The sequence below is a fragment of the Medicago sativa genome, chromosome 4 (genome assembly GCF_051527215.1).
Source record: "Medicago sativa cultivar Bolivia chromosome 4, Bolivia_mono, whole genome shotgun sequence".
Lineage (NCBI taxonomy): Eukaryota > Viridiplantae > Streptophyta > Magnoliopsida > Fabales > Fabaceae > Medicago > Medicago sativa.
In genome coordinates this window covers 12,690,292-12,705,426 of record NC_140752.1, presented here as the reverse complement: position 1 = coordinate 12,705,426, position 15,135 = coordinate 12,690,292, and the positions used below count along the sequence as shown (strand labels likewise).

Sequence of the window (15,135 nt, the reverse complement as noted above, 5' to 3'; positions counted from 1 at the left end):
CAAGCACCCACCTTCATAAGCATCATATTCATTGATGTAACAAAGAGGGTGCTTATTTACAATGGTGCTTAATAGGGGAAGGACTCTCCATTGTAGATGGTCTAAGAGTATAATTAAGTGCTCTACCAAAGCACAAAGACAACCTTAACACTACAAGAATTCCTCAATATACTAGCCAATATAAAATTGCATTACTGGGGGATTTAGACCCTCAGTAATTACTGGCGGAATAAATCTCCAATAACATCAAAAAAACCCTCAGTAAAGTTACCGACGGAAAAATCCCTCAATAATTCCATGACTTACATTACTGACGGATAAATCCGTCAATAATGAACCATCTAATTATTACTGGCGGAAGTGATCCGCCAATAACGTAAACAACATGACTTTGTTTTACTGAGGGCTATACATCCGTCAGTAATTTTATAATGAATTAAATAGTCCGCCAGTAATGCAAAGTAATCCGCCAGTAATACTGTCATTTAATATTCCGCCAGTAACGAATAAAATCCGCCAGTAACTAAAGCATACAATCCGCCAGTAGTCCCCCTTATCCGCCAGTAATGGTCGGTGGCCCCATCCGCCAGTACTGATACCAAATCCGCCAGTAATGTTATGCAGTCTGAATTTTTTTTTTGCCGAATGTATACTCCTTCTCAGCTCTCAATCTCTCATTCACAACAAACATTTTCTTTCTTCCTTCCAAAAAAAACAACCATTATCTTTCTAAAACAATTTTCTACCATCTACTAAATTTCTTCAACGTTTTTCTACACAATTCTTTTTCTCATCAAGGTAAAGACTTATATTTTTTATTAATGTTAGATGTATTGAATTTATTTTCTTAATTATTTTGATATTGATAGATTTTAAATTTTTATATAGTTATTGATATTCTATAGATCTTAGCTGTTTATTGGTGGTGTTGATGGGAGCAATTCTTAAAGTGAGACTCTAATTGACACAAGGTTAGTAGTCAAATTAAAATTGTACAATTTGTTTTGTTTAATAATATTTTTTTTAAAGAATTGTTCAATAATTGTTATTTTTTAATATATATTTTAGTGTTATTGTGATTTTTTTAAGTGTTATCACTGTAACTTGAGTCTAAAGATGAAATTTTGTAAAATTTTATTTTATAATTTATTGACTCCTTCAATTTGTATGTGTGTGAATTTATTTTAAAAATTAAATTTTTTTAGTAATTGAAACAATTTCAAAAATAAATTAAAAAAAGTAGAAATTAAAGTGTTTTAGTGATCTTTATTTTATATTGACGATGTTATATGCATTACAGGTATGGGTGATCGTAGTTGGATGTATGATAGAAATCATCATGATAAAAGAGGGCAAGTTAAGGAGCTTTTTAAGTTAGGTGTTGAACTTTTTTTCAATATAGTAAAAGTTAAGCCTGTAGTCATAAATGAAGGGGGAATTAGATGTCCGTGTGTGGTTTGTGATTGTAGGTGCATTCGCAGTGAAGACGAAATTAGGTTGCATTTATATAGTAAAGGTTTCAGACCTAACTATTGGATTTGGACAAGTCATGGTGAATCGTCATTTGTGGCACCTCCGATAGTTAATGTAGGTGTCCAGGAGAGTCATGTAGTAGGTTCATCAAGTGGTACCCAACATGTTCAATTTGAAATGATGGATAATATGATAGTGGATGCTCTTGGAGTTAATGCTGGATTAGATGCTGAATATGATGAGGTGCAGGATGATGTCGAGGTAGATGAACCCCCAAATGAAGAGGCCCAAAAATTTTATAATATTTTGAAAGAAACAAATAAACCGTTGTTCCCAGGGTCTCCTCATTCAAAGTTATCAATGTGTGCAAGACTTATAGCCCAAAAGTCTCAATTTCATGTTCCTGAACAAGCTTTAGATTTGACGACCAAAATGATGTTGGATTCAACACCCATACCTGATGGCTTGCCAAAAAGTTTTTACGAAGCGAAGCAGCTAGTGTCGAAGTTAGGACTTGGTGTGAAGAGAATTGATTGTTGTGTTAAAGGTTGCATGTTGTTCTACGACAACGAATTTGGTGTAAAAGATGGACATCTAGTCGAATGTAAATTTTGTCAGGAACCAAGGTATAAAGGAAGCAAACACTCTAGATCAAGCAAGGGAAAACCCGTTCCAAGAAAGGCATTGTTTTACTTACCTATTATACCAAGACTACAGAGGATGTATGCATCAATGCAAACTGCAGAGAAAATGACTTGGCATTCTCAAAACTACGAAAGAAGAAATAATTCAGGTGAGCTACGACATCCGTCTGATGGTCTGGCATGGAAGCATTTTGATCAGAAACATCCCAGTTTTGCCTTAGAGCCACGCAATGTAAGACTGGGTCTATGCTCTGATGGATTTACACCACACATTCAAGGTTCGGGTAAACCTTATTCATGTTGGCCTATAATTGTCACTCCATATAATCTTCCACCTGATATGTGCATGTCGAAACCATACATGTTTTTAGCTGCCGTAATACCAGGTCCAAATAATCCAAAAGTAGGCATTGATATATATTTGCAACCTTTGATTGATGATTTAAAGAGACTATGGAATGGTGTTCACACATACGATATTTCCCGGAAACAAAATTTTGTGATGAGGGCAGCTTTGATGTGGACCATTAATGACTTTCCAGCGTATGGGATGTTGTCAGGATGGGGGACACATGGTAGACTTGCATGTCCAATATGCATGGAAGATACTGACGCGTTCACATTAGAGCATGGAGGGAAGACAACATGGTTTGGTGGTACTCGTAGGTGGCTTCCTGATGATCATCCATTTAGAAGGAATAAAAATGCATTTCTGAAGGGTAAAACTGAAAATCGTGGACCACCTCCCAATCTGACATCAGAACAAGTTTGGAACAAAGTGAAAAAAAAGCCAAAGGTGCAGATAGTGGGTGGTGTTGCTTCTAAACCTTCTGGTTACGGGCAAACACATAATTGGACAAAAAGAAGTATTTTTTGGGATTTGCCATATTGGAAAGATAATCTATTAAGGCACAATCTCGATGTCATGCATATTGAGAAGAATTTTTTTGACAATATATTTAACACTGTCATGAATGTGAAAGGCAAGACTAAAGACAATGAGAAAGCTAGGAAAGACATTGAGTTGTATTGCAGACGGAAGGATTTGTTGTTGGTGGAGAAGTCTAATGGGAAGTTTTTGAAACCTTGTGCTAACTACACTTTACCCATTGAAGAAGCAAAAGCTGTTTATCGATGGGTTAAAGAATTGAAGATGCCAGATGGTTATTCATCAAATTTAGCAAGATGTGCTGATGTTGAAAATGGAAGGATGCATGGAATGAAAAGTCACGATACTCATATTTTTATGGAGTGTTTAATACCTACGGCATTTAGTGCTTTGGAACCACATGTATTAAATCCACTTATTGAAATAAGCCAGTATTTTAAGAATCTGTGTTCAGCAACGTTGAGAGAAGATGATCTTATAAAGATGGAAAATGAGATTCCAATGATATTGTGCAAGTTGGAGAGAATATTTCCCCCTGGATTTTTTGATTCTATGGAACATCTTGCAATTCATCTTGCATATGAAGCTAGACTTGGTGGACCGGTTCAATATAGATGGATGTACCCATTTGAAAGGTATATAATGATTTTATATATTGAATATCATTATAAATTATGGCACACTTATTTTTTTAATTAAGCTTATTGATTTTCATTATACTCAGGTTCATGGGTGATTCAAAACGATCGGTTAAAAATCGGGCTAGAGTTGAAGGATCAATTGTTGCATCATACGTAGAACGGGAAACATCTCGCTTTCTTTCTCATTATTTCATACATCCATTGACCCCAAGACACCGTAGGAATGAAACTTATGGTGATCAAAGACGTCATCCGTTAGCCCTATCGGTATTCTGCTTGCTTGGACGCCCTGCTGGTGCGTGTACGACACTTTTTCCAGGTGATAGGGTTTTAAATGCAGCACATGTCCACGTGCTTATTAACTGCAATGAAGTTGAGCCATACTTACAGTAAGTAATTATACATGCTAATTTAATTAGTTTAAATTACACTTGAATCACAATTAGTTATAATAAATGTTATATTTTATATTAGGGCATTCAATCAACAATATTCTGTTGCTCAAATACATTCTCATTTTCCATCATGGTTCAGACATCAAGTATATCAGGCACCAACCACTCCTATCATCGAACATCTAAGAAACTTATCTAATGGCCCAAAATCATGTGTTAGACAATGGCACACCTACTTTGTCAACGGATACAAATTTCATACAGATAGTTGGACTGAAGGAAAAGAAACAGTAAATAGTGGAGTGTGTATGAAAAGTGTTGGCGAAAATGGTGATAACTATGATTTCTACGGTGTGATTCAGAACATAATAGAAATTTCATACACTTACCTCGATTATGAGAAAACCGTAGTGTTATTTTATTGTGATTGGTTTGATCCATCACTTAGGGGTACTACAAAGGTAAATCCAAAGACTAACACCGTAGACATTAAAATGAATAGGAGATATCAAGCATTTGATCCATTTGCTATGGCACATAATGTCAGACAGGTGTACTATATCCCTTATCCATTCACAAAAGTAGACAAACGAGGTTGGTGTGTCGCAATAAAAACAAAGCCAAGGGGTCGAATTGAAAGTGATGGAACAAACCAAACAGATGAACCGTATCAGGAGGATGAGATGTCTAATGTAGATGATGTGATAGAAGTTGAGCCTTTTAGTCGCCTTTTTAATGGAGAAGAATTAGAAGAAGTGGTACCTGAGGAGGAAGAAGAAGAAGAAGAAGAAGACGACTTCCAACAAGTAGAAGAAGTGGTAGAAGAGGTCGCGACAAATAGAGATGAAGAAGCGGATGAAGATGAAGACGATTGGGATGTATAATGCATTTTATTTTATTTTATTTTATTTTGTTATAAATTTAAATTAATACCATATTTGTAATAATTAGTGACAATATTAACATAACACTTCCTTAAAAAAATATTGACATAACACTTATTAAAAAAACCAAAAAAAAAAAGTATATAAGATGACCTAGTGTGTTTTACTCACGCATGTGAGTACTGAAGCAATCGTGTTTCTGTTCTCTGCCTCACAAACAAATCGCCGACCGCCGACCGCCGCTGCCGCTTCTCCTCTGCTCGCCTCCTCTGATTCTTTCTCTCAGTTCTCAATCTCCTTAAGCCATGGTAAGCCAACCGATTCTCTAATTTCTCTTTCATTCTCCAATTTCTTATTTTAGGGTTTTGAATTAGGATTTTTTTAGAGTTTTAGAATATTTTTTATGGTTTTAGAATTCGGGGGATTGTTAGCCCAATTCCTAAATCTCTGTTCAATTTGAGTTAGTTAGGGTTAAACGTATATATAGAGTTTGTTTAGGCTGGTTGTACTTGTTATACCTTTTGTCTCAATATTTAAGTGCACTTGAATGTTGTCTCTTGATTGGAAAGTGCTGGTTGTACTGGTTATCCATGAAAACAATTTCAATCCGTGTATTCTTTCCTCATGTGAAGAACAATCAGTTTATAGGAAAAAGATTGTCCATGTTGTAAATTTAATGGCCACTTGCAAGAAGTTTGTTCATCAAGGCCTCATTTATGGTTTTAGTTCTCATTCTGTTTTAATTTCAAGGGCAAATTACATTCACCTCCCCTAAAGTTTATTCAAATGTCATTCACACCCCCTCTAGTTTTGAAAAAACACAAACCTCCCTTTATTTTGACTCTGTTAAACATCCTTTGGAAAAAGGAATTGAGGTTATTGAAATCTATGCATTTTTACGGCTGATATGAAAGTAATTAGAAAAGGGTGGCATGGATCCTATTCTTTCACCTACCATGTGAAATTGATTTCATGGCTGATGCATAATACATAAAAGGTGCAAAACAGCAAAATTAGTTATGAAAATTTTAGGGATTCTTTTAGGCAAATAAAGTTAAGGATTTAACAAGAAAACAATTTGAAATTAGACCTACAAGATAGCAAATGGAATGAAAGAACTCTAAGATGAAAGTGTTATCAGCAAGAGAACCAGAGAGAATTGACGGTTTTCTTTAAAGAAATTAGGACTTAACAGAGCAAAAACAGTGTTAATATATGAAGGGAGGTATTTGTCCATTTTAGAAAAATTAAGGGGGGTTAGTGTTTATTTTAAAACTAGAAGGGATGTGAATGACATTTGAATAAACTTTAAGGGAGGTGAGTGTAATTTACCCTAATTTCAAACTCTATTATTTTGTTTAGAAGCCAATTTTTCTGTCCCCTTTTCTGTGAAAGATTGTCCCTATTTATAGTGTAAATTTAATGGCCAAAACCTTGTTTTCTTTATAAAAAATTCTGTTGTTTTACTTTAACTTGTGAACTATTTCAGAGGATTGTATGTATAGAGATTGTCACTTAAGGATAGAACATTATGATATCATCTCTATATAATATTTTTCTGTTGTTGTATGCTAGACTTTGTTAAGACTCTAAGCATTTCTGCCTTAAAACAAACCAGAATATCTACGTCATGAACATTTATGATCTTTTTAAGTTAATATAGGGATTCTAAGTCCTGTCTATGACACCAAGACTGTTTATGAATGATTATGTATTCGTCATGATTTTTGAGTAGTTTCTATAATTATGTAGTGTTCATATACATGTATAATATACATCTTACAAACTGCATAAAATATTTCAGAATAGCGATACTACCACCAAGAGTTTTTGATGTATCTACCACCTTATCATTCTCAAAATACTCATTAATAAACTTTGTAGCACGGGCAGGCATGTTCAGTGCCCGACACTGACACATACGATTACTTTCAATTAATCCATTTTTTAAACTTGTATCAGTGTCCAGTGTCATGCTTCATAGTTAATAAATAATTAATTATTAGAAAATAAAATGCTAATAACTCTAGTGTGAAGTAAACAATTTCCTAATCATATGTATCAATAAATGTTTTCTGTACTAGTGATACCAACATCCTTACAGAATTGCAATATTTGTTGGTTTAATCTCATTTTTCTTTTCAACTCTGTTCTTATATGTTCTTATAATTCATTTTCTTTTCTTCTTTCGTTTGCTATATATAGACGGAGGGAGAAGAGCCACCACAGCCACCCCTGCCACTACAACCACCACAGCCACGCCTGCCACCACAGCCACGATCAAATAGGAGAGGACCAAAAATAAGAATCCACAACTCTTCCTTTGTTCCGATGCCACAGACTCAGCGACCCGATGGACAACCACAGTTAGATCCGCCTGCTGATCCTAATCTTCCGGAATTCGAATATACACGTCTAGACATCTTTGATCCTAATGTGAAGATTTTAGTTGATCGACATGACCGATATGTCATTACCGCCGTCTCTGGGACGTAAGTGTTTATAATCTTGGTCCTAATATGTGATTCTAATGTGTTGGTAATGCTGTAAGATTTTGGTTGTTCCTAATGTGTTCTAATGTTGATCAACAATTAAGTTTTTTTTTTTTTTTTTCATTTAGGTTTTTGCCTAACAGGTTGGCCACGGAGTCAATCACAGCAGTTATTGAAGCCAGATATCAGAAACCATGGCTATCATGGGGTGAAATCATTAATGAAGGCAAGAATATGGCTAACAACAAGCCAAGGGATGAATTTTGGAATATGTTCAAAGTAAGTTAAAAATTAATATATTTAACTAAATATATTTTGTGGAAGCCTTTCAAGCATGCTGTTATTTTAACTAAATATATTTTAACATCACATTTATTTAAGAAAGATATTAGGTAATTGGCTACTGTTATTATTTAACATCACATTTATTTAAGTAAGTGTTTTTTGGTAATTGGCTACTGTTATTATTTTTGCAGGAGAAATGTACTTGGAAAAAAGATGAGGATCGTGAAATTAGTAAAGCTTTTGACAGTGCATGCTGCACGCGCCTCTCAAGCATGCTTTTGGTTGCGCGCAACAAGCGTGGACCGAACGATGAAAATCGTCCAAAATGGATTGGCGAAGGCACATGGCCTGAGTTGTGTAAGAAGTGGAATACACCAGAATACCAAAAGAAGTGTGCGCAGAATAAACTTAATAGACATTCAGCAAAGGCAGTTACCAACACACACTCAGGGGGGTCTGTAAATGCTACTACATCGAGCTTCAGACACGAAGCACAATATGGACGACTTCCAACCTTATTGGAGACTTTTGATTATTTTCATTTTAAAGATGGATTGCCTCGTGATAAAAGATCAGAAAGCATACATGTACGTATAATATTAATATTAATATTTTTATTTTTATTAAATATATCAATTAATGGCTTCATTGTTGGTGTTTTTATGGTTTCACTGTTGGCTTTCACTCAATAGTTCAAGTTGGACTGTTGGTTTTTTCACTGTTGCGTTTAGAGCAGTTCAGATGTTTGGTTTGTTTTAGACAAGATAACTTCAATTTTATTTTGAATATATGTGCAGGAGACCATGAAAGAATTTATTGAAGTTTTTCAAAGTCAGCAGGATAGTCTTTCCCCTTCTGATCGAGTTGATTCCGACACTGCTAGTGAAATTATAATGAACAAATATATAGAGACTACGGGTGGGAAGAACAAGGGCCGTATTGTTGGTGCTGGTAGCAACTCTTCGTTATATCAAAAGGATTCATCCGGCAAATTTATAGATACTCGTCTTAACTCATATGGTAGCACAAGTCGGTCATCTCGTAGACACGACGATCCTATTTATACTGAGGTTGAGCAGTTGAGGGCTGAGAATGCGATATTGAAGGCACAACAAGAACAACTTGTTGAATCACAAGAAGAAATGAAGAGCCAAGTAGCTGAATTGATGCAAATGCAAAGAACCATGCTAGAGCAACAACGGCGATCTCGTGGGGATACATCACAACTTGAACCATATGATCACGCGAGAACACCGCAATATGATGATTTTGGGGTATGATCTTATATCTGATTCATTTTTTATTTTATTTTTAAGTTTTATTACTTTTTTTTGTTCTGTTTTATTAGCAATTTAGTACTAAGATTTCTGGTGGATTCTGGCTACATTATATTCTGCTTAATTCATTGTTTCCTTTATCCGTTCAGTACATAAGGTAGAGAATAATAAGATAGCTTCCTTGAAAATAACAGTTGTATACAATAAGATAGCTTCCTTTAGTTGAGTGATTTAATTGACATATCCTTTTTGCATTTGATTGGGTCATAAGTTAGATATGCATGAGAGCTTTAATGGTGAGCTCGCTTAAATTTGTCCAATTGTATGGTAAGGTTATGATGAACATCTTAGCAATTTGAAAAGGCAAGGCTTTCCCGTCTCTCGTCTGTCAAGATAGTTTTGGTATAAAGATGTTTAGGTGCAGCTCTCTTTGTGTCCGCGCCTTGCCTTCTGGTTTTCTGCTGCTGTGCTACCTTTTTGGTGGTTCTGTTCCTGGTTTGTTGCTGTTGTGAGCCTGGCAGCTTGCGTCCTGTTGCTGGGGGCTGTCAGCTGGTCCTGTGGTGCTTCTTTTAGGCTGTCTGGACTCTCTTTTTGGGTGTGCACCGTCTGTGCTGGCTTCTGCTGGGCTCGGTTCTGTTAGTGTCGGAAGGGAGTGTTTGCCTGGGGTATTTTTTCCTGCTGTCAGCTGCTGTTCTGGTGTGTCATTCTGGGTTCTGCTTCGGCAGTTTGGTTTGTGGCAACTGTCCTTGTTTTGTGTGGGTGGCCTTTGAGTTTATTACTGTTTAGATTTGAAATATGTTATCAAAATTGAGAGAACACGCATAACCTTAGTTGATATATGCATTTCTTTTAATATCATTGTCCTTGCTCAAACTCTTGTTCTAGGTAGATGAATAAATTAGTTTTCTTTTCAAATAATTGGTATTTAGAAACTCTATGCTAATTGGTCTACCATTCATTTCCTGAAAACTATTCTGTTCCTAAAATCAGAACATTTAGTCCGAGGCTTTCCAGGAAAAACATATGATTTTTGCAGGTATATATAAATATGAATTCAATATTTCACTGGAATTCTTTTATTTCCAAAATAATCATTTTCTTTTCCTATCATCACAGCAGTCGTCGATGGTTAGGAGCATAATACCGCACTTAAACAAACGCTCTCGCCTACAACCCCAACCTGTGCGTGGTGATCATGAAGAGCATCATAGACCTCATATTCCTGTAGGTGATCGCCAGACGTCTTGTTCGACGAGATCCGCTATCAATGCTGCTGATTTCAACATACCAGATGGTGAAATATTTTTGCGAAACTATAGTAATTTTCTGGATAATGCTTCACAAGATAATCCCCAGAATATGGGTAGAGGAGGAAATAGATCATCAGGTGGGAGATCCGGATCAAATTTGCCTCAATACTATGATGATTAGTTTTGACAATTCTCTGTGATGTGGTGGTTTAGGGAACTAGGCAGTGGTTTTTTTTGTTTGTTTTGTAGACTAGTTGGTTGGTCTTTATTTTGCTGCTGTTAGAATGGTTCAGTTTGTGTCTTAGCTGTGCAGAATCAGGGAGCACACAAGGACTGTTTGTGTGTGCTTCCCTTGTTATATTTTGTTGTTTTTTGCTGCTTGTTGAACTTGCTGCTGTTATAACTTTGTATTTGTGTACTTTGCTAGAGTTGGTAGTTCTTATACCTTCCTATGCTAATGAAAATTGTTGATCCAACAAAAAAAAATGATTTCTTTAATTTATTTGTCAAATTAATTTTATTTCATTAGGATGTGCTGTAATTAATTAGACCTATTTTTTATTTAAATATAAAGAGAATTACTGGCAGATATTTTAGCCAGTAGTGTCTTTCACCACATTGATTACTGGCGGACCACATTGATTACTGGCGGATTTTCTTTTTAATATTATTTTTAAATCGAAATTACTGGCGGATAAAATGGCCAGTACATTTGGACGTAACATTACTGTCAGAATAAATCAGCCAGTATTTATTTGTCAAAAACCTTGTAATACATTACTGGCGGATTATTCTGACAGTAATTACTGGCGGATTATTCAGCCAGTAATTACTGGCGGAAAAATCCCTCAGTATTGTTTCCTCAAATCACCCCAAACACTACTGACGGAAAATTCCGCCAGTAACATTTCTGACGCTCATATTACTGAGGGACTCGAATCCGCCAGTAATGCGTATTACTGAGGGATTTTTTGCATTACTGGGGGATTATTTCCACCAGTAATAAGGGAAATTCTTGTAGTGTAATGGAAAATCTACCAAAATCATTTTTCTTAACTCCACCTTTAAAACTCTTTTTATTCTTAAAATCTTTTTCTCTCTCCTTTACAATGAATGACTGAGATTTCAATGAATCCTCAATGAACATAAGAGGATCCATTCCTATCAATTAGTGATATGCAATCTGGTGTAATTAATGATAATTACTTCGGAGATATGACTTATTTTATATATAAGTAAACATACTTCGTTATCAACAAGTCAGTGTGACTTTTCTTCCTCTCTCAACATCCTAACCTTTCACTCACCTCACTACCAGCTTTCTTTGGTTGATTCACTTCCTCATAAACACAACCATTATTTTTTTTCTTTATTTCTTGATCTCACTTTTCTCCCACTCTTTTGATTCTACAGTATAACAGCAAAGGAAGAGAACCGAAAATAAAAATGTAGAGAGCCAAATTCATCACCATCTCAACAAAACCTTCTTGTATATCAAAAACATAGTGACTAATCAAAAACAATAGCAAAAAGCAGTAGCCTTCTAGTTCAAGCTGCGACTAGGAGGCAAGGTGTGTAATTACCGACGAGGCTCGGCCGCAACGTCTGAGGAGCAGCCTTAGGCATGGGTGGAATTGGAAAAAATAATGAGGTAAGTTTCTTCATTTTGTTCTTCACTTGCTCTTGTTTTCTCTTAATAAATTTCAGTTCTCACCTCATTTTTTTTTAGAGGACCTCTTTCTTTTAACATTTTATAATTACTCTAAAAATAATTAAATATAAATGTTTAAATAAATAATATATTTGGGTGATTAGTGTTTGTGTTTGGAAAGCTATAATAACAAAAATAATTGTTTGAGCAGGAGGTCCAATTAATTGCACACAAGAGTGGGATGACATGGCAAGACAATGAAATTTATTTGAGTGTCTCTATAAAACTAATTTACCCTATTATTTGTAAATTATAGGTCAATAATTCGCACCAATGTAGAATATTGGAGCATAAGAAGAAGCTGAAGGAAGAGTTTGCTCAGTACATGGAATTTAAATCTTCTAGCTCAATGCTACATGAAATTAGTTATTTGATCACATGAATCTTGATTAATTTCAGGTGTAGAACATTGAACATTTGAGCAAAAACTTGGTGAAGCAGTCTTGGATGCCCTCACCAAGTCAGAAATCCCAAGGTAAAACACCTCCTATCTTATACTCGTTCTAAACTTCAATATAATAAAAAAAAAAATACATGTATGGTGGTTAATTGATATTTTTTTTTATCGAATAGATAGATGATGATAGTCTATGATGTTGACCAAGCTTCCAAGAATCAAGAGTTTTCCTCGGATGTTATTCCTCTTGATTGGCTTCAATGATGCTTCAATCGAGTTGAATCATTTTGCAAGCTCTATAGTTTTTTTTTTGGGTACTTTTTTTTGGGTACAAAAGAGGGTCAAGCTATAGTTTTTTATTCCTAAAAATTGCTATAAAATTACAACATTATTAATCAAATGTGATTGGGATTTGATCTCTCTCTAAAGAATTTGTTAGGTTTCTCAGCTGAGATTTGACACCAACAAAAGTCAACGGATACATCACACCAAGAACATGGTGGCAAAAAAATCTTTAAATTTATAGAGGATTGATCAAATACACATATGTAACATTTGAGTAATGTTACACCGATGTATTATTTGTTATAGTTTTTTGAACATCGTTAATTTTGTTGAATTTCAATAACATATCAAATGGTTTTAGAATTTAGCTAAATTGTACACAAATGATCTATATGATATAAACATTCACCGCATCTATAAATCTTTTAGACTTTGTATTCGTTAAAATGTTAATTGTGGATGGTCACCTTGTATTAAACCTGTGTACATATGTTATGTATATATGTACTTTTCTAGTTATGTGTATTGGTGTTAAATTGTGTGGTTGCTTTGTATTTAACGTATTTAATTATGTTATGTCACATAACATAATTAAATACCTTAAATACAAGGCAACCACATACGTTAAATAACTTATGTGTGTCGTTAAATTATGGATTATAAGAATACTCCATCACAAATTTGTTTAATCCGGTTGTACCCGATCTTATCTTAGTTTATGGACGAAATTTGTTATGCTTTTTTATGAATGAAGTTTGTTAACTTTGTTAAGGTTTCAACATTTCTCTATCTTCCTAGCAGACTAATTGACTAAGAATTAGATTTTTTATAGATCTCATGCCCCATCAATAATTAAAAAAGAACATAGCATGATTAGTATTACATACTTGTGGCCTCATGCCTCATAGACAAAAGTTGTGCAAGTCTTTTCAAAATAATCCTTGCATAGTATTGTGAAAGTTAACATAATTAGTTCATGTTAATGCTCACATAAATAAGTGTGAAACATGAAGAAAATCTCACAATGCCAACTCTTGAAGTTCACCATTTCCATGGTGAAATCAGAGAAAACGGAAGCTTAGAGAAGAAGCAACAGAGAGAAAAGAATATTTCTTATTCATTGAATGAATTGAAGTTAGTTACAATGTAGATATATATAGAACATTGAATCTCTAACTAACTCAACTAGTTCTAACAAACTAGTATTCATTACAAGGCTGTGTTACTCTAAGTGCAGTACTATAGTAACTATGATGTGGAACCAGATAACTTGCTAGAGAAGTTATTGGATGAAATGTAGACTTTAACACCCTCCCTCAAACTTAGCATGGTATAAATCAAGCATGTTAAGCTTGGAAGTGAATGAATGGAAAGTTTTAGGAGGTAAAGGCTTGGTAAAGAAGTCTGCAAGTTGTGCTTGACACTTGACAGGTAACAATTTGAAGATGCCTTGTTGAAGTTTCTCTCTAACAAAATGGCAGTCAATCTCCAAATGTTTTGTTCTCTCATGAAATACAGGATTGCCTGCAATGTGAATTGCGCTCTGGTTATCACAATAAAGCACAGGAGGCTTAGAACACTTGACTCTTAAGTCTTGTAACAGATATAAAAGTCATTGTAGTTCACAAATTGCAAAAGATAAAGCTCTGTATTCAGCTTCAGAAGAACTTCTGGAGACAATGTGTTGTTTCTTTGCTCTCCATGATATAAGGGAAGTGCCAAGAAAAAAACAATATCCTGATGTAGATCTTCTGGTATCTACACATCCTGCCCAATCTGCATCTGTGAATCCATGTAGCTGCAGATTTTCATCTCTTCTGAACATTAAACCATGACCTGGTGAACCTTTGAGGTATCTGACAACTCTACAGGCTGACTCATAATGAGTGGTGGTTGGTGCAGTAAAGAACTGATTGAGTTGTTGAGTGACAAAAGCAATGTCTGGTCTTGTGGTAGTGAGGTATATAAGTTTTCCCACCAATCTTATGTAACAGAGTATATCAGTAAAGGGCTTGCTAGTGTCTTGATGAAGTTTAATAGAAGGATCGAGGGGTGTTGGTAAAGGTTTGGAACCAAGTAACCCAGTATCCTTCAAGAGATCTAGACAATATTTCCTTTGGCAAATGCTTATTCCAGCTTTGGAATGAGCCACCTCTATGCCTAGAAAATACTTGAGCTTGCCAAGGTCTTTGATTTTGAACTGACTATCAAGCATGGATTTGATTCTATCAATTTCATTCATGGACGTGCCTGCTAATATCACATCATCTAAATATACTAATAAAGCAGTGAAATCAGTGTCTGTATGAAGAGTGAATAGAGAGTGATCTGAATTTGATTGTTTATATCCTTGAGTGATGAGAAAACCAGTTAGTTTTTCATACCACTTCCTGCTGGCCTGTTTCAAACCATAAAGAGACTTCAGCAATTTACAAACTTGGTTTGGTTTTGAACATTGAACTCCTTGAGGCACTGACATGTACACTTCTTCTTGTAAGTCACCATGTAAGAA

At 35.0% G+C, this 15,135-nt stretch overlaps 2 protein-coding genes and 1 long non-coding RNA gene across 6 annotated transcripts; all 3 read left to right on the top strand.

Moving 5' to 3' along the window:
- The first annotated feature begins 392 nt into the window (after positions 1-392).
- LOC146926417 (uncharacterized) lies at positions 393-4,926 on the top strand. 2 transcript variants are annotated; one of them, XM_085758771.1, is made up of 5 exons: positions 393-798; positions 906-971; positions 1,301-3,641; positions 3,731-4,036; positions 4,122-4,926. In XM_085758771.1, the coding sequence occupies exons 3-5, from the start codon at positions 1,303-1,305 to the stop codon at positions 4,924-4,926; spliced, it is 3,450 nt and encodes a 1,149-aa protein (XP_085614897.1). In that variant the 5' UTR covers positions 393-798; positions 906-971; positions 1,301-1,302. The 2 variants fall into 2 exon arrangements, with proteins under 2 accessions (XP_085614897.1, XP_085614896.1); XM_085758770.1 differs by having other exon boundaries at positions 889-971.
- A 190-nt stretch (positions 4,927-5,116) lies between these two features.
- On the top strand, positions 5,117-10,728 carry LOC146926416 (uncharacterized). Of its 3 annotated transcripts, none has more exons than XM_085758773.1 (6): positions 5,117-5,234; positions 7,132-7,418; positions 7,547-7,697; positions 7,895-8,290; positions 8,501-8,977; positions 9,971-10,728. In XM_085758773.1, the coding sequence occupies exons 1-6, from the start codon at positions 5,232-5,234 to the stop codon at positions 9,977-9,979; spliced, it is 1,323 nt and encodes a 440-aa protein (XP_085614899.1). In that variant the 5' UTR covers positions 5,117-5,231; the 3' UTR covers positions 9,980-10,728. The 3 variants fall into 3 exon arrangements, with proteins under 3 accessions (XP_085614899.1, XP_085614900.1, XP_085614898.1); XM_085758774.1 differs by lacking the exon at positions 9,971-10,728 and adding an exon at positions 9,175-9,963 and having other exon boundaries at positions 7,562-7,697; XM_085758772.1 differs by lacking the exon at positions 9,971-10,728 and adding an exon at positions 9,175-9,963.
- A 1,387-nt stretch (positions 10,729-12,115) lies between these two features.
- Positions 12,116-13,070, top strand: LOC146926415 (uncharacterized). The gene is made up of 2 exons (XR_015008123.1): positions 12,116-12,416; positions 12,515-13,070. It is a non-coding gene; the product is annotated as an uncharacterized LOC146926415 (long non-coding RNA).
- The last annotated feature ends 2,065 nt before the right edge of the window (positions 13,071-15,135 follow it).

Excerpts from the sequence above, each read along its gene's own strand:
- LOC146926417 (XM_085758771.1), top strand. The coding sequence starts at position 1,303 with ATGGGTGATCGTAGTTGGATGTATGATAGAAATCATCATGATAAAAGA. Across the intron at positions 3,642-3,730 it reads TGGATGTACCCATTTGAAAG|GTTCATGGGTGATTCAAAAC; the intron begins GTATATAATGAT and ends CATTATACTCAG. Across the intron at positions 4,037-4,121 it reads GAAGTTGAGCCATACTTACA|GGCATTCAATCAACAATATT; the intron begins GTAAGTAATTAT and ends ATTTTATATTAG.
- LOC146926416 (XM_085758772.1), top strand. Across the intron at positions 7,419-7,546 it reads ATTACCGCCGTCTCTGGGAC|GTTTTTGCCTAACAGGTTGG; the intron begins GTAAGTGTTTAT and ends TTTTTCATTTAG. Across the intron at positions 7,698-7,894 it reads AATTTTGGAATATGTTCAAA|GAGAAATGTACTTGGAAAAA; the intron begins GTAAGTTAAAAA and ends TTATTTTTGCAG.